Raw genomic sequence first — 25,190 nt, 5'->3', positions numbered from 1 at the left:
CCTGAATCTGTTTTGTTTTGTTTTTTGATTCTTACGGTCATCTAAGTGGTTGTATTTTGGGGGAGGGGAATGCAGCAGGGGCGGTCCATTAAATTATTAGGGGTTAGGATGAAGTCGAAAATTCATTAATTACCTGAACATTTGGTTTTACAGGTTTTAAAAATTTTTTTTAATACATTTATTTATTTTTGAGAGACAGAGCACAAGTGGAGGAGGGGCAGAGAGAGAGAGGGAGACACAGAATCCGAAGCAGGCTCCAGGCTCCCAGCTGTCAGCACAGATCCCGACATGGGGCTCGAACTCACTAACCTCGAGATCATGACCTGAGCTGAAGTCAGACGCTTAACTGACTGAGCCACCCAGGCGCCCCAGGTTTTACAAGTTTTTAAATAGACACTCTTCATTTTTTCTAGCTAGTCGCCTTTATTGCAGTATTTTTGGAACGGATAACAAGTAAGTGTGTTTGGAAAAAATCATCCAGGAGATATTTCTTAGCCATCTTACCGACTTAGAAATATTCCGTTACTTGAAATGACATTTAATTCTTCTTTTTTTTCTGGCTCAGATTCTCACTTTCTGTCCAAGGCAGAGGAGTCCTGATAGTCTCCAATCTTGCACCTATGTTAAATGAAGAACACTTTTTTTTTTAAAGGCATTTTCATTTTTTAAATTAAAAAAATTTTTTAAGTATTTTATTTTGAGAGGGAAGGTGGAGAGGAGCAGAGAGAGAGGGAGAGAGAGAATCCTCAGCAGGTTCCCCACTGACAGGCTCCACTACCCCCGGGATCATGACCTGAGTGCAAATCAAGAGTCGGACGCCTAACCAGCTGAGCCACTCAGGCGCCCCTAACGGCCTTTTTAAAGAATTGGATGAAACTTTACTTCTTGAAAGTAGTAAAAATTGCAGGGGTGCCCGGGTGGCTCAGTTAGTTGAGTGTCCAACATGGGCTCAGGTCATGATCTCACAGGTGGTGAGTTCGAGCCCCACGTCCAGCTCTGTGCTGACAGCTCCGAGCCTGGAGCCTGCTTCGGATTCTGTGTCTCCCTCTTGCTCTCTGTCCCTTTCCCACTCGTGCTCTGTCTCTCTCAAAAATAAAAAAAAATAAGAATGTTAAAAAAATTAAAGTGGTAAAAATTGCAAAACAGAACAGTTAACCATCCAGGTCTTCCTGATGATCATGTATTCTGATTTCTCCATTTTATTATTTATTTACTTTTTATTTTTTAACGTTTTTTTTTAATTTTTATTTTTGAGAGACAGAGAGACAAAGCACGAGTGGGAGAGGGGCGGAGAGGGAGACACAGAATCTGAAAGCAGGCTCCAGGCTCTGAGCTGGCAGCACAGAGCCCGACGCGGGGCTCAAACCCATGAACCGAGAGATTATGACCCAAGGTGAAGTTGGACGCTTAACTGACCGAGCCACCCAGGCGCCCCTGATTTCTCCGTTTTAAAGCTAGAGACCAAGAAACATAGCCTCCCACACCTCTGTTTGTCATACTAGGGAAGAGGAAATCCTGCTCTCGCAAGTTAACCAGGGGTCGGTTTCACCCGCCTTCTGCCCGAAGGCAGAGCGTATGGCCGCCATTGCTGTGGCTGCATTCAGCAACATGCGATTAAAATTAAGTGGTTTCCTTAAGACTAAAATTGAGAAGCAAGAAGGCAGCAGGCTGATGGCCTTTGAGGCTGGTGGATGCCTTCAGGGGCTTTGCTGCACTGTTCTGTGTGTGCTGAAACACATGGTCAAAGAACCAGGCACAAGAAACGAAGAATCCTTTTGAGGAGCACAGAGGTGAAATAACTTGTACCAGTGGGTTTTGCACACCCGTTCTGGACTGGCTGCCCCAGAATCACCGGGGCACTGGTTAGAAATACGCTTCCTGCGATCTCATACAGATGCACTGAACAGAATCTACAAGGAGGGGGGTGTCTAGGAATCTGCCATTTTTACAAACTCCCCAGATGATTTGGATGCGTGGTTAAATATGGATACCATGGATTGAACCACAGCATGGGAGCACCTTGGCCAAATTACGTTTTCCTGCCCTTTTTCTCTCACTGAAGATTAAAATACAGTTATGTCCCTTCCCCTTCGTTCATTCAACAGACATTTATTGAGGTCTTATTAGGTGCCAAAGTGCCAGGGAAATGAGGGCTTATGTAAGAGTCCTTGCCTCATGGGTCTTACAGTCTGGCAGGTATTTTGAAACTTGAGGGAGAGAAATAAAGCAAGGTAGGGGATCCAGGGGCTCACTCCCCCCACTAATTACCTTGCACGAATTAATATACCATGGCAAACTAAGCTCCCTGCCCAACCCCCTGCTCCAGTAATCCTTCCTCAAAGAGGTATTTGAGCCTCAAACAAGTTACGAGTAATAACTCCAAGAAAATATTCCCTGTCTTTGATCAGTCCAGTGCTATTTCTAACCTTAACAGAATTTTAAACATCTTATCATGTGCTTTACTTTAAAAAGTTATTTATTATATGGGGCGCCTGAGTGGCTCAGTCAATTAAGCGTCTGACTCTTTTTAAAAATAAAAAATTTTTTTTTAACGTTTATTTATTTTTGAGACAGAGAGAGACAGAGAATGAACAGGGGAAGGTCAGAGAGAGGGAGACACAGAATCTGAAACAGGCTCCAGGCTCTGAGCTGTCAGCACAGAGCCCGACACGGGGCTCGAACTCACGGACCTCGAAATCATGACCTGAGCCGAAGTCGGCCGCTTAACTGACTGAGCCACCCAGGCGCCCCTAAAAAAATTTTTTTTAATGTTTATTCATTTTTGAAAGACAGAGAGAGACAGAGCACAAGCAGGGGTGGGGTGGAGAGAGAGGGGGACACAGAATCTGAAGCGGGCTCCAGGCTCTGAGCTGTCAGCACAGAGCTCAACACAGGGCTCAAACTCACGAACCGTGAGATCACGACCTGAGGTAAAGTCAGACGCTCAACTGACTGAGCCACCCAGGCACCCCGTGTCTGATTCTTGATTTCAGCTCAGGTCATGATCTCATGGTTCGTGAGTTTGAGCCCCAAGTTGGGCTCTGCGCTGACAGTGTGGAACCGGCTTGGAATTCTCTGTCTCCCTCCCTGTCAGCCCCTCCCCCACTCATACGTGTGTGTGTGTGTGTGTGTGTGTGTGTGTGTGTGTGTGTGTGTGCGCGCGCGCGCGCGCGCGCGCGCGCGCGCCCGCGCACACTCTCTCTCAAGATAAATAAACATTTAAAAAGTTACTTATTATACAAAGTTACAAACATATACAAAAGTAAAGAGAACAGTATAGTAAATCACTGTGTACCCATCACCCCATTTCAGCCATTTTTGTTATATAGCCAAACTTGTGACATCTGAATGTTCACCCTTCCTTCCCACCTTGGATTACTTTCATCCTATCATTTCACAGGGAAATACCCCAGATTGTATCTCTAAAAGATATGGGCTCTTTTTTCAGACATAACCAGTGTTATACTGTCTAAAACAAGAATTCCTTAATGACATCAAATATCCAGTCAATGTTCACATTTCCCCAATTGTCTTATAAAGTTTTTGTGTCATTTATTTAAATCAGGATCCAAATAAATTCCAGTCAGTGCAGTTGGCTGATACATCTCTTAAGTAACTTTGTCTCTTAATCTTTTTTTTTTCCCTTGCAGTTTTTGTTGTTGTTATAGAAGAAGTCAGATTTGTCCTGTAATTTCTCATAGTCTAGACTTTCCTGATTGCATCCCTAAGATGTTATCTGCATTCTCTGTAAACTGATGGTTAGATCTGGAGGCTCTATCATCCTAATTTGATTTTTTTTTTATAAGCTTATTTACTTAGAGAAAGAGAGAGAGAATGAGCTGGGGAGGGGCAGAGAGAAAGAGAGAGAATCCCAAGCAGGTTCCACACTGCCAGCATTGAGCCTGATGCGGGGCTTGAACTCATGAACCGTGAGATAGTGATCTGAGCTGAAAGCTAGAGTCGGCTGCCTGTCTGACTGAGCCCCCCCAGCCCCCCTGGCCTGATTTGTTAAGCACATTTTAGTCACACCATGGAACGTGTATCTGATGTGCCAGGGTGCAAACCACTGAGGGATTGGCGTAATGGTGGCAGACCATCACCAGTGAGTAAGAGCGAGGAAAGTAAACGTTTATTTGTAAATAAAAGTAAGCTCCGGTGCCTTCTGTATGCTTGCACATAAATTGGAGTGCTGTGTTGTATGTGGGGTATTAGTCCCATTTTCACATGTGGAAACTCTGTTTCAGAGAGCTCATGACCTGCTTGTCTCTTACAGGTAGTGGGTAGATTCAGGATATAAACAAGGGCCTATTTATCTTAAAGTGTATCATTCTCTTGCCTGTGTACACATGGGGCTGCAGGGCCAAGCAGGCATTGTAAAGGAGGACAACTGACCTGACAATGAAAAAAGAAAGAACAAAAAAAGCAATATCCCATGGGGTGATGCTAAGTGGCATTTTCATTGGCCTCCGTGTCAGGGAGTGAAGGGGACAGTGGAGAGGACCCTCTCCTCAGCTCCAGTCTTGATGTCACACGGGAATGTGTGCCCAGTGTTGGCAGATCTTTTCTGAGATTTCAGAAGTCAAGTATCTGAATTTCTATGAAAAATCTCTAGAATTGAAAATGTTCTATTTTTTAGTTGTTTTTTTTTTTTTTTTTTTTTTTGAGAGAGAGAGAGGGCACGAGTGAGTGAGGAGAAGAGACAGAGGGAGAGAGAGAGAGAGAGAGAGAGAGAGAGAGAGAGAGAGAGAGAGAGACTTCCACGCAGGCTCCTGACTGTGAGCATAGAGCCCGACGTGGGGCTCAAGCTCACAAACCGCGAGATCATGACCTAAGCCAAAGTCGGATGCTTAGCCGATTGAGCCACCCAGGCGCCCTTAGAATTAAAAATGTTAGCTGCTAATTCAGATTAAACAAACAAACAAAACAAAACACTATCTAGGACAACACCCTGGGCCAAACCAGACAAATGTGCCGCCTGCCGCCCCTGTCCCTCCTCATGCTGCCCTAAGTATGTCGGTTGAAGATTGGTTCTGCAGACCGCAGCAGGCAAGTGTCGCAGGGACGAGTTGCCCCTGAAATTAAAGAAAGGGGATATTAAGTAGCTCTTAAAAGGCATACACTGGCAACGAGGCAAATCTTCAAAAGATGAAAGAGCATTTAATACTTCAAGGAAAAAGCCAGTTTCTGAAGTCTGAACAGATCAGACATTAACAAAGGAACAGCCCTCCTCATCCGTGTACCTTTTCTCATCCTCGTGAGGCTCGAGCCCTTACGATGACCCACATGGTGTTCTGAGCACTTGGTAAGTATTTGCAAGTCTCTGCTCATTTCAGCCCTCACCATAACCCTGTCGTTACCCCGTCAGAGAAAGGTGACACGGGCCTGAGATTCACACCAAGGTTGGCCCCGAAGCCTGCTTACTTAACACCCTATATGGTCTTTCTTCTCTCATTCAAAGCACAGAGTATTAGAAGCTGGGATTTCCTGGCTGTGGACTCCCAAAGCATATGCCCCACTATCTTGAGCTTTCAACAAAACACTTAGTAGGGTATTTCTTTCAGGCAGAGCTCGATGAGCCTTTCATCAGCTTCTGTTAGCATTTACATCCAATGTCTAGCTAGAGAATTCCTTTCCCGAACACCTTATCTATTCTTTACCATTCCCACAGTAGATACCCGACAGAAAAACCAATTTGTAAGCGATTATTAGCATTTGTCCTGTTTTCAGTTCAGCCAGAATGTCGATCATTTAAAAAATGAATTTATCAGGAAATAAAATAACATCATAAAATAAGGTCTTCTTGGCTTTTCTGGAAGCCGGTAATTCACAGACACCGGATTTAAGCCTACCTGGTCCGTTCAGGAAAGCTGGGAGCTTGGGGAGTAAGGAAGCCTGGCCAGACATTTGGGTTTTGTTTCTATGTGCAAGTAAAGGCACTTTGTTACAGTTACTTGTGAGACAGTTAATAAGCTCCTAGCTTGTAGAGGTAGTCATTTTCTTCCTCTCAGGCAGTTTAAGCCTCTCTTATTACTGGGTAAGGTGACTGAGGAGGGACACTCAGGAGCTTCATTGGGACAAAAGGGCAGGGCAGTCTGGCAGTCAGGCGAAGAAAACCCCTACCCGGGCTCAGAGCATTCATGCCCTTCAGTAACAACTCCCTGAACTTGAGGACAAAGACCTCTTCTCGCTTGCGGCTTCCTCCCTCCTTGTCTAGACATTCTGCAAGTGGTCTCCTAGTTACAGGGGTGCGGTGCGCCAGCCCTGCACGCCTGTACCCAGCCTGTGGGCACCAGCCAGAGGGCGAAGGTGCAGATTCCGCCCCCGCCCCCGCCCCCACCCCCTTCCTGTGCAGTGAACTCCAAGGAAGCTCAAATATCTTGTTCCCACGAGGAAGTCAGGACTCCTAAGAAAAGTTTGATAAGGAGGACAATGGTGGTTAGAAATTGAGCTCTGGGGGACCTCACCACAGCTGACAGCAGCAATCTCTAAAGCTGTGCACCTGCAGTACTGTGGCCTCTAGCCACATACGACCGTTTAATTAAATTTTTTAAATTGTGGTAAGATACACAGAGCATGAAGTTATCATCTTAACCATGCTGTTTAAGCGCACAGTTCAGTCGTGTTAAGGATAGTCGCATTGTCGTGCAACCAATCTCCAGAATTTTTTGTCTTGCGGGGCTGAAACCCTGAAACCCTATACCCATTTCCCCTCCCCCCACCCCTGGTAACCACCTTCCTCTATGAATGTGACTACTCTAGGGCCTCATATAAGTGAGATTATATAGTGTGTGTGTGTGTGTGTGTGTGTGTGTGTGTGTGTGTGTGAGAGAGAGAGAGAGAGAGAGAGAGAGAGAGAGAGACGGGCTTATTTCACTTAGGGTAATATGGGCTATCTTAATTTTAAGTTAATTAAAAATTCAGCTCCTGACTTGCACTGGCCATATTTCAAGTACTCAGTAGCCCCAACTGGCCAGTGGCCACTGTATTGGACAGCACAAATACAGAACATTTCCATTATCGCAGAAATTTTTTACTGGACAGGGCTCGTCTGAAGGAAGACAAGTGGCTTATACAGAGAAGTGGCTGGAGGCGGGGGCTGGGAGAAGGAAAAGTACCAGCTATTTTTTTTTCTTACCATTCCAGCTGGTGAATAATCCGACTCCTTTTCTCCCCCACAGAAACAATAGCAGCTACCTTCTGTTTTAATAGTTGCAATTTGTATCCTTAGCCCAGCCTCCAGTCTTCCGGTAGCATAGGACATGAAGAATAATCCAGTTTGAGAAAATACACAATACAGACTACAGATAAATGTACTTTAAAACATTCTTAGCAAGTACGTTTTAGGAAGCACCTGTCAGTTTAACTATCCATGGGAGATAAATTGCAGTGTTTCATTAATCGGAACTATTAGTTTATCGCTTACTTGGCAAGAATCCTAATTGGTATTTACCACAAAGAAGCCTTATTCAGTAGACCTACCCTTTAAGCCTGTTGCTTTTAAAGATTTTTGCTTGAGACCCGCAGTAAGAAAGAGAAATATTGTATCTCCTCCCAGTTTATGCACACACTTACATGTTTACATGTATATACCTGAACTTAAAAGTTTCTTGTAACAACACTTACCCTTATTAAGTGTGATGCATATATTGTTTTATTAAAAAATGTTTGTCTATTAAAAAAACAACAACAAAAAACCACTGATCCTATCCACTGAGTCGATTTCGTAACCCTCAAAAGGGCCACAACATGCCGTTTGGAAAACACAGCTTTAGGTACAGCTAGGTTCCATTTCAGGCCTGGGGTGAATGCTGCTCCCCATCTCTCATGGGATGACTCAGAAAGTGGCTAAGAATTGCATCTCAAGGGGCACCTGGGTGGCTCAGCCTGTTGAGTATCCGGCTTCAGCTCAGGTCATGATCTCACGGCTCGTGAGTTCGAGCCCCGCGTCGGGCTCACTGCAGTCAGCACAGAGCCCACTTAGGATCCTCTGTCCCCCACCACCCCCCCCCCGCCCCTCCCCACTCCTCCCCGCTCATGCTCTCTCTCCCAAAAGTGAAAAAACATTTATAATAATAATAATAAAAAGAATTGCATCTCAAAACAAGCAAGATTTTTTTTTAAAGCCATCAATCAGGCTTTATTTCTGAGGAACCTCTGTCCACTCATTTTAATGCCGGTTTAAGTAGAGAGTAGTTATGATAAAAAAAAAAAAACAACCCATTTTCAAATGGTTATACTGTTTTCTAAAGCCAAACATAAACAAATGAACACTTTTTCATGCAGTAAATTTCTATATTAGCATGTGCGATTGGGAGTTCATTGAATTTTAGTTTACTTTTCTTTGTGGAGGGGAATATCACATCATAATACTATATAAGGTTATTGAGGGAAAAGGCAAAAAAAAAAAACAAACCCCTTAGTTTCTGGTGTCATGCATGAAAAATTGAATAGTTTATAAAAAATCTTGTAAACACAGATGTCAAAACGCATGTTTTATACGGTATGTAGATGAGTTAACTTGTCCGATTTTTTTTCTTTCGTCGTGTAACTCTCTGGTATGTTGACTAGTGTTTTTGACAGATAATAGGGACAAAATGGAGTTTCCTTGAATCACGTCCAGAAGCATTTCATCTCAAGGTCGGCAGAGAATTGGCTTCCTGAAGAGCCCGTTTTTCTTTTTGCCTCAACAGAGGGGCAACGCCGCGAGAGGCCTCCCCACTATTTATGTGAATAATAGTAATGAAAATTTGTGTGCTCCTTGAGGAATTCTGAATTAGGCAGGCTGTAGAAAAAAGTAAAAGAAAGTATCAGAGAATAATTATGATAATGCCGAATAAAAGGTATCATTCTTAGGGAATGAGGGATGGGCAAAATGGGTGAAGGGGGTCAAAAGCATGAACTTCCAGTTATAAAATAGATAACTCCTGGGAATATAAGATACGTCATAGCAACTATAGTTAACAATATATATTATACAGTATTGCATATTTGAAACTTGCTAAGAGAGTAGATCTTAAAAGTCCTCATCACAAGCAAAAAAAAATCTATGTATGGTGACAGATGTCACCGAGATTTATTGTGGTGATCGTTTTATAATGTGTCCACATACTGAATCATTGTCGTATACCTGAAGCTAATATAATGAACGTCAATTGCACCTCAATAAAAAAATGTCGTCCTGGGGTGCTTGGGTGGCTTAGTCGGTTGACCATTCGACTTTGGCTCAGGTCATGATCTCATGGTTTGTGAGTTCGAGCCCCACACTGGACTGACTGCTGTCAGCCCAGAGCCTGCTTCAGATCCTCTGTCCTCCTCTCTCACTTCCCCTCCCCTGCTTGTGCTCTCTATCTCTCAAAAATAAATAATAAACATTTCTTAAAAATGTCATCCTGATAAGAATGTCATAACTGATAAGAATTTGCCGGTTTTGAAATTTTAGATGTGTCAGGACACAGAAGTAGAGACAAAGTGTTTTCTTTAAAATAAAATTCTAAAATCGGTACTGTCCCTTGGATTTATTTTTTAAAAACTCATTTTTGTGTGTGTGTATAAGTGTAAATACTTGTAGGAAAATTAGAAATTAAGGGAAAATATGAAAAAATTAGAAAGAATTCAGTGGTCAGGCTCCTACTATTAATATTTTGGGCACATTTCCTTTTAGTCTTTCCTATGCATAGTTTTACATAATTAAAATAATTTATTTTGGATCTCCCTCCCCAGCCATTTCTCCATGCAGTTAAAAATTCTTCGGGGCGCCTGGGTGGCTCAGTCGGTTAAGTGTCCTACTTTGGCTCAGGTCATGATCCCGCCGTCTGTGAGTTTAAGCCCCATGTCAAGCTCTGTGCTGACAGCTCGAAGCCTGGAGCCTGCTTTGGATTCTGTGTCTCCCTCGCTCTCTGCCCTGCTTGTGCTCTCTCTGTCTCTCTCTCTCTTAAAAATCAATGAACATTGAAAAACTTCACAAACATTTGTAATGGCATTGATGTAGCATGAGTTTTCAGCTACTGTGATGCTGGACACTTAAGTTTCAGTTTTACACCTGTATAAGTACTGCTGTGTTGAACATTTTTGTGCATAAACCTTGTCCGTGTTCCTGATCATTCCTTAGGGTGAATATATGGAAATAGAATTACTTGTCAACCCCTTCATTTACATCTAAGGAGCTCTTTCTGTCACAGCCAACTTCTTTGAAAAATTGCCAATGTGCACTGGCTCCACCTTCTACCTAAAACTCGGCTTAAAAGCCTCCAGTGGGAAAAGAGGTTAGAGTGGGAGAAAGCCAAAGCATAAGAGACTGTTAAAAACTGAGAACAAACTGAGGGTTGATGGGGGGTGGGAGGGAGGGGAGGGTGGGTGATGGGTACTGAGGAGGGCACCTTTTGGGATGAGCACTGGGTGTTGTATGGAAACCAATTTGACAATAAACTTCATATATTAAAAAAAAAAAAAAAAAAAAAAAAAAGCCTCCGGTGGGTTAGACATCCGTGTCTATCATGGGATAGACACTGAAATCCTTGCCGTGGTCTTCACGGCTTAACATGGACTGGCCTGTCTCCCTGCTTCTCCAGCCTCTTCCCCATTCTCTCTGGCCTCAGCTCTGGCTTTTTGACTGATTAGCTCCTTGCCCTTTCTCCAGCCATAGGACCTTAAAAGCGGCTTATCCTATATCTGACACCGTCTTCCTCCCCCAGCCATCTCTTCTTTGTGGAGGAGGAGGTGAGATGTCTGCTCAGAGGAGGTAGTTGGAGGTTTGAAAAGAAGTGAAAGTCTCAAAAGTTCATTTAGGAGATAAAAAGTGGAATTGTTCATTTAGTTCATTTGGCGGATAAAAAGTGGAATTGACCAGAGAAGTATCCATAAGATTAGGAACACACACATGGTGTTTTCAGGGTTAGGAATATGAGACTCACATCAAGGGAAATGAATTGGTACGCAGGGCTTTGATCACCCTCAGCTTCTTGAGAACAAGTTTGCTTAAACTCAGTCCACCAGGTGAGTTTGGTAGCTACTTCCTAACGTTTGTTTTCTGGGGTCTTCTCGAAGCATGCTATCTCCTCTTTGGTAATTCAGTTAATATGGATGAGAGCATATTTTGTCATTAGAATATGTGGAGCGCTTCCCAAGGAAGCACTTAAGGGATTATTGGAAGGCTTAATATGAAAATCTTCATTTCTGGGTTTATTGCGAGGTTATGGTGACGCTCTGTCCAATAGCATTCCTATTACTTGGTAATGAGATGTGTGGCTAATTACATTTAAACTAATTAAGGTTGTTAATAAAAATTCATTTCCTTAATCACACTAACTGTGAGGCTAATGGCCACCATATTGGACACTGGAGGTAGAACATTTCCATCAATGTAGAACGTTCTTCCGGACAGCATTGATCTAGAGAGTGGAAAAGGATCCAGCGAAGTCATCTCTGGGGCTAGTAAGTGTCTAGAATGGTGATCCAGGAAAAATAAATGGACAATTACCCTTGGCTGGTTTGCTACTGGATGTGTTACACAGTTTGCTGGTTCATTTAGCATTAAAAAAAAAAATAGGCATTGCAGTTCTGCTCCCTTCTGGCATTCCCAGGCTTTCACAAGATTCAGTGGAAAAGCCAGCCTCTCTGGGCCCACATACCCCTGGGGTTGTGTTGCCTACATCCAGGTCATGGTCACGTGACCCATACATCTCGCTGACCAAGCAGACGTCCTGACAGAAGAATAGAATAGGTGCTTGTCAAAGCCCTGTTTTATTTATTTTCTACAGATACAGCTTCATAAATGCAAGACCAGTGCATTGCTACCATTTTTAAGGACCCCTGCTCATAGGGGAGACACCAGCACTTTTGAAATGACCCAATGATAGGGGAGGAAGGGGAGTCGTGTCACATAGGAGAGGCATTACAAACGCAGGTAAATGCACCCCTTCTCCATCTTATCTTCTGGATTTGTTTCACTTTATCTGGCTCAGCCAGCAATTCTTCCCACCCTCAAATTCTAGCAACTCGCTATTAAAGCATTTTGTCTTCTAATTATTCTAGGTCTTTCTTACACATACGGAGTTTTGGTTAACTTCTCCCTGCTTCTCAAGTCTGAAGATAATGCAGTTCTTGTGAAAATAGAAAAGGATAATTGGAGAAGGAACTGGAATTTTTTTTTTTTTAATCTCCCTGCCGGTTCTTTCTCACAGTGTGAGTGGGGTAGTGTTCTGAGCTCGGAGGGGATTATTTTAGAGCTCTGGGCTCCTCCACTTGTCGGTGCCCTCAGGTGCCCAGTGCAGGGAAGGACTTTGGACAGCCCAGGGTGTGCACGTACAGACGAATCTGAAGCAGCCTGGATGCAGACATAGCAATATGGTCCCTCACAGAGATGTTGCCGACTCTGCGACTGGGTAACTGCCCCAGTTATGAGTGAGGTGGATTTGACTGGCTTGACTTGTAGAAATTTTGAGATGCCGCTCTGTTTGAACAGTCAAAACCCAAAGAAAATAGCTTATGCTCGGGGCGCCTGGGTGGCTCAGTTGGTTAAGTGGCTAACTTCGGCTCAGGTCATGATCTCATGGTCCATGAGTTCAAGCCCCACATCAGGCTCAGAGCCTGGAGCCTGCTTCAGATTCTGTGTCTCCCTTTCTCTCTACCCCTTTCCTGTTCACACTGTCTCTCTCAAAAATAAATAAACAACAACAACAAAAAAAAATTTAAAAAGAAAAAAAAAAAAGAAAATAGCTTATGCTCGCCTAGCTTTCACAGCTTGTGAAGTATGTTCTCAAGCATCACGTCATTTGATACTCACGATAACCTTATGGCCTGGGGCAAAACAGTTGCCGAAGGGAAAACCTAGGCCCAGAGAGGGAAAGTGACTTGCTCAAGCTCACACAGTAGTAGGTGGTGCGGTTGAGTTTTGAATCCCAGTGGCTTTGCTGGGATCATTGCTTAACTTCTCACTTGCATTTGGAATCATTAAATAAAACACATTGACGACACACATATGACAGTTGGCTTAATAGATAATGTTTGTTGAGGGCCTATAGTAGGGGTTTGGGAAAGGGGCTGCTGTGGTTGGGTGGCCTGCGTCCTGCCCTCAGGCATCTTTATTTGAAACATTTGAAGCAGTACATTTACAGACAAATGCACATCATCTTAGAACAGACTGGAGGCCTTATGGATGCTGAGAAAATGAGAGTCCTTTGTGGAAGGCATCCTGAAAGGAAGGGATTTTGAATCAGATCCTGAAGGAAAGGCGCAGACCCGGGCAGGGAATTCCAGCCAGGTGCAGAGGCATGGTGGTGAGAAAGAGCTGTAGAGAGTTGGCTTCGGTTTTAAGAAAGACGAAAAGAGCACTCGTTTCTTATTTTTTGAAAACCTACCCTGCAGAAGACATTGCGCACAGCTGGGTTTACGGCGCTGCAAGAGAGACGTGGTTTCCCTGCCTTCATATTGCTTAGCCTTTGGGTGGAAAGACCAAGTGTTGATTGTTGGTAGTAAAATCATTACATAAAGATTTCAGGTGGAGATTTGCTATAAAGGAAAAGGAGGGGATTCTGGGAGAGCATACAATACAGCGATGTAAATTCGACTGATGTTTGGTGCGTGAAGGAGTAGGAGTTCACTAGGCAAATGGTTTTGGTATAAGGAACAGAGAGAGGAGTGCTCAGGAACAGGGGTGAAGCATGTGCAAAGGCCGTGGGAGGATCGGAGGGGCTGGAAAAAGGTCTGTGTGCTGGAGTTGAGAGAACAGAGTGGCGAGTGGCATGAGACGGGGCTGGGGAGGAGGCATGAGCTTGATCAGATTTTGATTCTTTATTCTAAGAACCATGGGAAATCACTGAAGGATTTTAAGCAGGGTGACACAACTGACATGATCAAATCTTCCTTTTAAAAAACCACTTTGGGAGCGCCCGGGTGGCTCAGTCGGCTAAGCGTCCGACTTCGGCTCAGGTCATGATCTCGCGGTCCGTGAGTTCGAGCCCCGTGTCGGGCTCTGTGCTGACAGCTCGGAGCCTGGAGCCTGTTTCAGATTCTGTGTCTCCCTCCCTCTCTGACCCTCCCCCACTCCCACTCTGTCTCTCTCTCTCTCTCTCTCTCAAAAATAAACATTAAAAAAAATAATAAAAAGATCACTTTGGCTGGCATGTGCCAGTGTTTTGGAGGGGGAATAATGGTGGCTATGCAATAACTTCTTACTACTGGTGGGGATCCAGGCTAGTATTGGAGGCTTGGTGCAGAGTGGTGGTAGTGGAGATGGGGAGAAGTGGATACTTTCCAAAGAGATTTACAAGATCGAATCTACAGGTGGAATTTAGTGGTTATGTTAGATAACAGAGAAGCAGATGATAAGGATAGTTCTTGAGCTCCAGATGTTCCAGTGACATGGATAGTTCATTGGATGGCCAATGAGATAGAGATCTGTGGGAAGGGACCCAGTTTAGGGAAGAAGAGGATGAAGTCAGCTTTGGGTATCAGGGAGGCATTGGGCCTATGGGTCAAGAGCTCAAGGAGAGAACTTGGCTGGAATCAGATGTGCAGGTCATGGGCACCTAAGTGACCAATGGTCATGGATGAGTTTTTCCAGGAAGAAAAGAGCATTAAATGAGGAAGGAAGAATCAAGCAGTGAGGACGCTCAGTGGCCAGGTAGAAGTGCACAAGCCAGCCCAGAAACACTGGAGAGGTTGGAGGAAAACCAAGAGATCCTGGAGTGTTATGTCATGGAGGTAGAGTAAAAATATATAAAATAGGGGGAATATCTTTCACTTTATCTCTAAACCCATTTCCCCATCACCACCCCAAAATCCGTTACATCCCGAGAAGCCACACATCTCGAGCTCCCAGACAGTTGGGGAGGACACTGTTACGAGTACATTTAATGATTTTTCTATTACTGGGACAGATTGCCATGTGTGTTTTCTGCCGGGAACAATAGCCTCCTTTCCGTTCTCTTACATCATTGCCCTTTGGCTGCCACTGCAGATTGTTGCAAAACTGAGCTAGTTTAATCCCACGGAGCACCAACCACTATCTGGTCTCCGCAGTTCTGCTCCAGGCGCCCTACCTTCCTGTGCCAGCTGGGATCTCTTAATGAACTAGCCGCACACAGCTCGACACTAACACCGCTTTCACTGGTGAAACTGTTGGAATGTTCCACCTTAGGGCTGTTTCCATTCTCTCTCTTTGCAGGATGGCTGTCGCTCCTCCAAGTTACTGTTTTGTGGCCTTCCCACCACGTGCTAAGGACGGTCTGGTGGTATTTGGGAAAAATTCAGCTCGGCCCAGGGATGAAGTACAGGAGGTTGTGTATTTCTCGGCTGCTGATCATGAACCCGAGAGCAAGGTTGAGGTAAGTCCTGTGCTACAGTCTCTCGTTACCACTCACTCTTGCCTCTGGCTTTGTCCAGCACACTTTCCTTAAGCCTGCTCACTGGTCAGGACTGTCCTGTTAGTTCTGTTGATTCCTGTTCCCACGTGGCTTTGTTCATAGCCTTAGAAACAGGATCGCGTGGAGAATACCACGTTCATTGCTGTGACCCTTGTTCAGTAAAATATTTACATGGCTCCAAAGTCGAATGTACAAAATAAGGTATATTCGTAGAAGTCTAGTATCTATCTTTGTCTCATTTACTCTACTTCCTTTTTCTCCTATAGATGTTCCACGTTTTGAAAAATATTTTAGTTGTCTGCGCACCTAAAAAACTACATATGGGGGCACCTTGGTGGCTCAGTCAAGTCCCACTCTTTGATTTCTGCTCAGGTCATGATCTCCTGGTTTGTGGGGTGGAGCCCATGTCGGGCTCTGCGTTGACCGCACAGAGCCTGCTTGGGATTCTCTCCCTCTCCTTCCTCTCTCCCCCTCCCTCACTTGTGCATGCTCTCTCTCTTGAAATAAGTAAATAAATTTTTAAAAATTTAAAAGAAATTATCTACGTACACAATTGTGCACGCGTGCGTGCGCCTGCGCGCGCGCACACACACACACACACACACACACACACACACACACAATTATCCCAGTTCCTCTCCTTTCTTGAATGGGTAGCATGCCCTGTACACTTTTCCCCACTTTGCTTTTTTTAACTTCAATCATATCTTGGAGATCACTCCATACGGTAACTAGGGGTAGTATTTATTACTCACTTAGAGCTGTGGAGTGTTGGAGTCTATGGATGTATCATAGTTTAATCAGTCCCATGTTGCCGGACACTTGGGTTGCTTTCCAGCCTTTTGTTATTGCAAATATTTTCTTGTATTTTGAAGTGAATAATAGTCCGGTGTATCTGTCACAGTATCTGGTCTTGGTTTGTGTATGTGTATCATTGTTAAAAAATGATCTATCCGTTCCTGTCTTGAGTGCTGAAAAATCAGTTTTTGTCAATCCTTCTTTGGGATATGTGCCTAGAGATGGGACTGTTGGATCACATAGTAGATAAGTCTGTAATTGTTTGGTTATTATGACGTTGCCTTGCCTAGGTGGAGTACTTGCATTTCTACTAGGAGGGTGACAGTGCCCTTCTCCATATGCTCAATGTGCATCGTCAAACTTTCGTGATGGCTATTTTAGTCTGCTGTTTCACTACATTCTTTCACTGGTTGTCTCAGCTTTTATCGTGCATTCTCTTGGGTGTTCCAGGTTGATTGTTATCAGCACCTGCGAATAGAGTCTGAGTGTTCTTACATCTCTGCTTTCTTGTCTGATGGATTGGCTGAGCTTGGATCCAACGTTAATATTTAGTGGAGATAGTGGGTATCTTTGTCTTTGTTCGTGACCTGAGTGAGGCAGCCTTCAGCGTCTCTCCAGTCACTAAGGGGCTGGCTTTAGGACAGAGATTTACACAGTTTTATTTTAAGTATTTTAGAAAGTATACATCAGTTTCTGTTTTTAGTGGTTAAAAAGAACCCCTCAGGAGCAGGTGTTGAATTTTGTTAAAGTTTTTTTGTTTTTTTCCAGTAACATGGATTTTTTTCTTTCAACTTATATGACAAATGGAACCATCTTGTGTTCATGGAATAAACTTCTTGGTTATGGTATGTTTATTTGCGTGTGTGTGTGTGTGTGTGTGTGTTTTAATGCTAGGTTTTTTTTAAATTTTTTTTTTGAGAGAGAGAGGGAGAGAGAGAGAGAGAGAGAGAGAGAGAGAAAATCTTAATCAGGCTCCATGCTTAGCATGGAGCCCAATGCAGGGCTGTATCTCACAACTCGAGAGATCGTGACTTGAGCCGAAATCACGAGTCAGAGGCTTAACCGACTGAGCCACCCAGGTCCCCCAAGGATGAAGAATTTAGAGAAAAAACTTTGGGCGAGTAAATTAATAAGCTGTTTCCACTGACACAACTTCTGCTCTTTGATGTTCTGTGTCTTGGAAAATAAGCTGATTTTTCTGCTAACTGTGCTGGGTTTTAAACAGGCATCCGTCAATGCGTATTTTATTTTCTTACCTGAATCTTTGTCTGTTTCAGTCCTTTATTTTTTTTTTTAATTTTTTTTTAACGTTTATTTATTTTTGAGACAGAGAGAGACAGAGCATGAACGGGGGAGGGGCAGAGAGAGAGGGAGACACAGAATCAGAAGCAGGCTCCAGGCTCTGAGCCATTAGCCCAGAGCCCGATGCGGGGCTTGAACTCATGGACCACGAGATCGTGACCTGAGCTGAAGTCAGACGCTTAACCGACTGCGCCACCCAGGCGCCCCTGTTTCAGTCCTTTAAAAACAGCTAAGCAGCACCGGAGAGCAACAGAACTTTACAAGGAGCTGCTTATGTTGGGTGAATGGAAGAGGGGCGAGGAAGCGGCCGGGCAGCATGGGGCATGACTTGGCATGGGTTATGTGCCGTGGGGGAGGTGCAGACTGTGTTCCCAGGACATTCACCAGAACCACTCGCCTCTCCTCTCATGCCACTAACTGGGTCCAAGCATCTAAGCTTCAGTAGGACATTTCTTTTATATAGGCGGAGAAAAACACTGGGTTCTCTGGCGACCATGCTAGGTTTCGATTCCTGAATGTTTGACTGTCCGTGTCATTTGGATTTGAATGTTTCTCTCTTCCTGGAACAGAGTGGACTCTGCGTGGATGAAGTTTGCAGGTTTGAGTTGTGACAGGTTTGACTCATCAGTGACCCTCCCTGCCTGTCCTCCCTAAATGTTTCTTTTTTTCCGAAGAGTCATACAGACTGAAACAATGCTTGGATTTTCACGTGGGCAGATTTAATTTCCCAGAGATAGCTGCACCAAATCCCATCCTACATGCACTTCTTACGGTGTCATGAACACTCCTCCGTGGAGAGGTGAGGCTGATGCCCCCCTCCCCTGCCATGAGTCTGGGTGAGGGCTTGTGTTTGCTCTGACCTGTGTGGCGTGCTGGAAGTGAGTCTTTGTGACCTCCAGGGCTGGGTCACGAAAGGATTTGGCGCCTACACGTGTCTCTGTCTCTTGGGATCTGGCCCTGAGAATCCAGGCACCAGACTGGAAGGAACCCAAAACCAGCCCACATACAGAGAGCACAGGGAGGGGCCCACATGGAGAGGAACCGGAGTCCTTCAGCCAGCGACCAGCGTCAGCTGCCAGATGTGCGAGTGAATGGCCCTTCAGACGGGTCCAGCCTCAGACAGTGTGGAGAATGTCGTCTCTGTCGTGCCCTGTCCGATCTCCTGACCCATCGAGTTCATGAGCATAATAAATGCTTGTTTTACACCACTGCATTTGGGGATCACTTGTCAGTAGCCATAGTAACCACAGCATCACACAAAAGCCACTTATAAATATGTCTGAAATAGAGGTTTTAGAAAAATTTGTTTTCTTTTGGGAGGGATAGGCTAAATAACGCAATATTTTCCTTTCACGGGCACCATCAAGTTTAGAAAACGGACTAGATTTCTTTCCCTTGTTGACTCAGAGTATATTGTCACTCCCATGTGCTGGAGGTTACGTGATGTGGTTCGACACACATCAGAATCAGTTTCGAAGGCAGCCTGACCTCTTTTCTGTGCTGCCTACCTGTGTCTGGAGCTGCCTCTGTGCGTTTCCACATCCGTATCCTGTGAGAAATAAAATAACGTCACGGTCAAAAACCAAGCTCATCTTCCCCATCTCCTCTGTTCTTCTTCCTCTGTCAGCACCACCATTGTCTGCCCCATAGTTTAATGTAGAAACCAGAGGGAAACGTTGACCCTCATTTTCCCACACATGTCTGGATGCATGGGGACTGCTGTCGCCAAGTCCTGTGGCTTCCTCTGCTGTGTCCCCATCCCCTCCCCACGGCCCCTAGCTCATTCGGACCCACCCCCACCTCCCTGCTGCTATAATCTTCTTCATCCCTGGCTCTCTTTTTCCTAGATTCTTCAGCCTGCAGGGTCACCAGAATTTTCTTTTCAGAGCAAAACTCTGTCACTGCCTTGTTTCAAAAACGGTTGTGTTTACAGGATGAGAGTCCAGGCTGATTTGTATGCATTTCAGAACTCTCCCTGACTGGCACCCGGCTCACTTTCCCTTTGTGTTCTTTTCTTTTAAATTGGTAGACTTAATTTTTTTTTTTTTTTTTTTTACTGCAGTTCGCAGAAAAATGAACAGAAAGGACAGAGAGTTCCCATATAACCCTTCACCCTTTCACCTCCCAGTTTTTCTTATTATTAACATGTTGCATCAGTGTGGTCCAGTGTTACAATCCATGAGCCAAGACTGATACGTTATTACTAACCAACGTCTATCATTTGCCTTAGGGTTGGCTTTTCGTGTTGTGTATTTCCATGGGTTTTGACAGATGTAGACAATGACATGTATCCACCATTATAGCCGGCGTAAGGTATAGAAAATATTGTCTACAGAATACTTTCTCAGCCCCAAACATCCTCTGCGCTCCCCCGATTCATTCCTCTCTTCCTGACCCCTGGCAACCACTGATGTATATTCACTGTCTCCAGAGTCTTTGCCCTTCCTGGAATGTCATATATTTGGAATCCTACAGTCTGTGGCCTTGCAGATTCTTTCGCTTAGTCGTACGCATTTAAGGTTCATCCATACCGTTTCCAGGCTTGATAGTGCAAGTTTAGTTCTGAAAAGTATCCCCCTGTCTGGATGCACAAAAGCTTAGCCTTCCGCTCATCTGGTGAAGGACATTTTGGCTGCTTCCAAGACTGGGCAGTTATGAACAAAGGTGCTATAAACATTTATATGCACGTTGTGCTTTGTTTTGCCTTTTAGCCCTGCTCCCCTCCTATGTGCGGGTTTTTATACGGACATAAGGCTTTTAACTCCTTTGGGATACTTTTAACAAGTAAAGATGCTTTTTAATGTAATTTTACATTTTGAATAGGTAATGTATCCGTGTGGTATTAAAAAGGTTTACCCTCCCGTATTGCTACTCAGTCTGATTCCCATCCCGCATCACCCTTTTTAGTAATTACTTGCACATCCTTCCACTGTTTCATGCAAATGCAAACAAGTGTGAATACTTAGCCTTATTTTCTTACTTTTTGCCACAAAAGTAGCGCATTATATATACTCTTCTGAAACTTGATTTAAAAAAAATTTTTGTAATGTTTATTTATTTTTGAGAGAGAGAGAGTGTGAGTGGGGGCAGAGCAGAGAGGCAGACACAGAATCCGAAGCAGGCTCCGGGCTCCGAGCTGTCGGCACAGAGCCCGATGCGGGGCTTGAACTCACAAACTGTGAGATCATGACCTGAACCGAAGTCGGATGCTTAACCGACTGAGCCACCCAGGCGCCCCTGAAACTTGATTTCTAAATAGAAAATTTCAAATGCACAAAAAAGGTCTACATTTTTTAAAATTTAGTAACATTTTCTAAAGATTCTTCTACATTTGTACACAGAGATCATCTTATTATTATTTGTTAAGGATGCATAGTGTCCATTGTGGAGATATTCCGTAATTTTTCAATCAGTCCTCTATTGGTGGACACTGGGCCTGTTTTCTAGTCCAGAAGTCAGTCATGAAGAACCTTGTATGTAAGTCATTCTGTACATGTGCAGGTATAGTCTCTAGATACACCTGGCAGATGTAGGATCGCTGGGTCGTGGGGTAAAGTTTTTGTACTAATTGCCCTCCAGAAGGGTTGTACAATTTCCTGCTTGCTTTTCTGCCCTCCTTCTTAGTCTTCCTCTCCCAGCTTGCACCATAGGCTCCAGCTACATTGAGCTGCTCATCATTTCTTGAACAAGTAACACATTTGCATTTCTTTGTGCTTTTGTTAAGAATGCTCTTCCTGTCCTCTCCTCTCCTTGGTAGATGCATCCTTCAGGGCCCACGTACCAATATCCTCACCTCCCTCTGGCCTGCCCTCCTTCTGTGAACATGTACTTTGTGCCTGTTCTGCCATTATAAATCAATGGAAATTTACAATTGCCTGAAACCGGTGGGATGAGTCTGGCCTCAGGTACAAGGGTCTTGGGTTCCAAGCTTGTCTTCCCCATTTCCTGCATCTTGGGTCTTTGAGTCTCTTTGAGACTCAGTTTACTCATTTGCCAGATGGAGATCATAACACCCACTGTGTCTGCCTTACAGATTTTTTGGTGAAACACATGGGAGCTGATATTTGAAAGTACTTTATAAAGTCTAAGGAGAACATTGTAAAAAGAGATTTTTTTTTTTTTTAAAGAATTGACTAGTGTTGAGAGCTTCTGTGACCCCAGGTCTCAGTTCCCAGACTATCTTTAGCATTTGGTTCTGAATCTGCTTTTCAATTTGACTCTTGCCTTCTCTCTGCCCCCTTTTTAAAGTAAGCTCTACGCCCAACATGGAGCCCAACATGGGGCTTGAACCCAAGACCCTGAGATCGAGACCTAAGCTGAGATCAAGAGTCGATCGCCTAACCAACTGAGCCACCAAGGTGCCCCTACTCTTACCCCTTTAATTCCTTCTGTTACTTTCCCAAGTACAGAATGGTGGGCTCTTTTCCATAGGTGAGCCCACCAACTATCATGTAACTTTCATAAAAGCTCTCATTAGCATACAGAAATTATTTCTCTAAACTGTGAAGAGTGAGAACTTCCTATAAACTCCCATCTATTTCTTAGCCATTTCACAACATTTTAAACGTATATATTCTGCAGTTTCCCTAGAAACCTCATACTTGAGTTTTGAGGTTCCAGGAATTCATTTTCTGAGAATAACCGTGCACTAAAAGTCATCCTGATTACTCATCCACTGACCCGCCTACCCTTCCAGCTGGCCTGTCCTTCCAGGCGGTCTTCCCGTCCAAGTTGTCCACTCACGCACCCGTCCTCCTTCCTTCTGTCTGTCCATCAGTCTACTCAGCCACCATCTACTCTCTGTCACATTCTCTTTGCTTGAGACAACGGATAAAAGAATACAGAACAGGATCCTTTAACAGAGTTCCTCCATTTCTAAAATTACACTGCATGTTTTGTTTAGCTCCACAGTTGGAAGATTGGAGCATTTTTTAAATGTTCTTTAGTTTCTCTCTCTCTCTCTCTCTCTCTTTTTTTTTTTTTAACAATTTCACTTTGGATGCAGAGTGGCATGGATCCGTGTATATCCATTTGTGCTCTCTGAGGATGCTATACCACTATGCATCACAGAGCACATCTTGACTTTTCCTCAAGCCCTGCTCCTTTCTGTAGATAGGAGTGTTGAGGAAGGAAATGAGTAATTTCCTGGATCATGATGTTCTCTGTGTGTGTGTGTGTGTGTGTGTGTGTGCGCGTGCCTTGTAGGTGGGTACGTATGCCTATTTTCATATGGTTGGATTTTCTATTTAGGAAAAAATGGATCCAACATTAGAATACTGCTCCCAAAACCAATGCCTTTCTTTGTTTTAAAAAATGTTTATTTTATTTTTCAGAGAGAGAGAGAGAGAGACAGCGCCAGCATAAGTGGGGGAGGGTCAGAGAGAGAGGTGGACAGAAGCTCTGAAGCAGTCTCTGTGCTGACAGCAGAGAGCCTGATGCAGGGCTCCAGTTTGCGAACCGCGAGATCATGACCTGAGCCTAAGTTGGATGCTTCGGTGACTGAGCCACCTGGGTGCCCCATACAAAAACCAGTGAATTTCTTTTTTTTTTTTTTTTTTTTAAATTTTTTTTAACGTTTATTTATTTTTCAGACAGAGAGAGACACAGCATGAACGGGGGAGGGGCAGAGAGAGAGGGAAACACAGAATCGGAAGCAGGCTCCAGGCTCCGAGCCATCAGCTCAGAGCCCGACGTGGGGCTCGAACCCGCGGACCGCGAGATCATGACCTGAGCCGAAGTCGGACGCTTAACCGACTGAGCCACCCAGGCGCCCCAAAACCAGTGAATTTCAATTAAGGTTGACCTGATTTATATTTGGTGCCCAGAGAATAATTATGTCACCATTTGTGGAGACAGAATTCTTGATAGCCAAGTCAGATTTGACACATCATGCTTTTTAAAAGAGTCTCTTATTATTATTATTATAATATAATAACCCTCTTCTCCATTTTCCCCCTTCCTTTAAAGTTTAAAGTCTTCATTGTTTCTTCCTCTCTTTTTTTAAGTTAGGTTTAATTTATTTATATTTTCCTCTATATAAAGTTCTGTTTGGGTTCAGGACCCCCAGTGAGATTATACAACTTCCACAGTTTGGGGCAGGTTTTTGGTAGATCACTTCCTTTTTTTCTTGCCCAATGAAAATACTTTCAAGAAGAATAGAAAATTACCCATTAATGATAGCTGGTGACATTGTTAGTAACATTGTCCAGATGGCAGCTATATTTGTGGTTCGTGGGATGTGTGTGTGTTTTGCGGGGGAGAGCGTCTGAATTTCATTTCCGAAGATTCCCTCTTACGGTGGGAAAGCACGAGTTATTCTGGAATCAAAGAGAGCTGAACAAAGCTCTATGTGGCCACCGGGGGGACTGGGTGCCGGTCTTCCTATCTGCTCTTTGTCCCCAGAGCAGGAGCCTCCAGCCTCGTGTAGAGCAGGCGCGTCCCCCTCACCTCAGGGGAGCGTGGCTTAGCAGGGAACTTCCTTCCACCAGTCCCCTTGTTCCAAGCCTGTTTCCGACCCCAGGCCTTTGCATTTGCCCATTCTCAAAGATCTTAAGTCCTCAAGGGAGTATAAGGCCCTGCTTCTAAAATGTGGCTGACACTCTTTTTTTGGTCATTATTTAGAGTCATATGAACCTTAAGGGCACATTTTCAAAAACCGGTCAAGTAGCCGGCAAGACACTGGGCTAAAGAAGATAAAAACAAACCCCAAGAACCTCAGTGATCATGAGCAGTGCTGCTTTAGAGTTGCAAATTTTCTAAACCTAAAAATATTCCTCCAAAGCATCCCATTTTCCCTGCTCCCCCCCCCTCCGCCCCCCCAACCCTGGGAAGTCTGGCTGAGTCATCAGCTCATTTCAGAGTGCTTTTTCACTGGTGGTGCCAGGGCTGTGTTCACCATCTGAGTACAGTAGGAAAGCACAATGGTTGCATTTCATTAATTGAAACGTCTATTGTGTGAGTGTCTCTGTTCCCCTTTCACTGGGTGATATCCAGGAAGGGTGTGCACCGGAATGTGCAAGGGGTAGGCACCAGCGTGAAGCTGATTTTGCTTTTTCGTTTTTGACACAATCACAGAAAATAATAAAGGGCTTGCCCTGCAGGGGAATTGTCTTTTGTCGCCGTCCCCAGGGCTTTGTCAGGCAAGGCTCATCTTTTCTATCCTCCAACCTGGCACGTGTCCCCTGGAGCCACCTGAAAGAGTGACAGGCTCAGTGCAGGCAGTACCTTTAAAACCTCAGTGATCAGCAGCAGACAGTGCCGACATTTACAAGCCTGCCTCACCGTGCTCCCCGCTCCAGGCAGCCTTATACTGTTATGTGGCCTTGGCACCCAGAAGTCACACAGCTGACAGATTTGTTTTATGAGAGGCTGGTTGGGAGTGGCCGTGGGCAGCAAGACAATTTGCTCATCTCTGTCTCTCTCTCTCTGCAAACCTCTTAAGCGGCTTAATCACCGAAGCTGAGACCAGAACCATCCCTGTAAAGATTGAGCTTTTGCGTGGTGAACGTGTTCTTTCCCCTTTTTGTTTTGGGTAGGAATTCTGGCCAGGAATTTTGACTTGAGGAGCGAAACTGCTTCTGTCACGCTGAAAGAACATGTCAGGTGCATTTTGGATTTGCTTTTTTTTTTTTTTGGTGAGACCTTCCCTGCTGCCTGAGATCCCACTCCCACTTACCGTCTGCCTCCTCAATAGTGATGTGGCCGTTGTGAAGATGAGTGAATTTTATT

The 25,190-nt window shown here is 44.4% G+C and overlaps 1 protein-coding gene across 2 annotated transcripts in view; it reads left to right on the top strand.

Annotated features, from left to right (window-relative positions):
• Positions 1-25,190, top strand: part of SCRN1 (secernin 1) — a 62,350-nt gene that overhangs the window by 7,984 nt on the left and 29,176 nt on the right. Inside the window, exon 2 of one of the 2 annotated variants that reach the window (XM_042921216.1) lies at positions 15,164-15,323. In XM_042921216.1, the coding sequence (XP_042777150.1) occupies positions 15,165-15,323 (159 nt within the window). In that variant the 5' untranslated portion in view covers position 15,164. Of the gene's footprint in view, positions 1-14,457; positions 15,324-25,190 lie in introns of those variants that run through there. The other variant, XM_042921206.1, reaches the window with a different exon arrangement.

The sequence above is a fragment of the Panthera leo genome, chromosome A2 (genome assembly GCF_018350215.1).
Source record: "Panthera leo isolate Ple1 chromosome A2, P.leo_Ple1_pat1.1, whole genome shotgun sequence".
NCBI lineage: Eukaryota > Metazoa > Chordata > Mammalia > Carnivora > Felidae > Panthera > Panthera leo.
The sequence above is the reverse complement of the archived record's forward strand: the minus strand, read 5'-3'. Positions and strand labels throughout refer to the sequence as shown.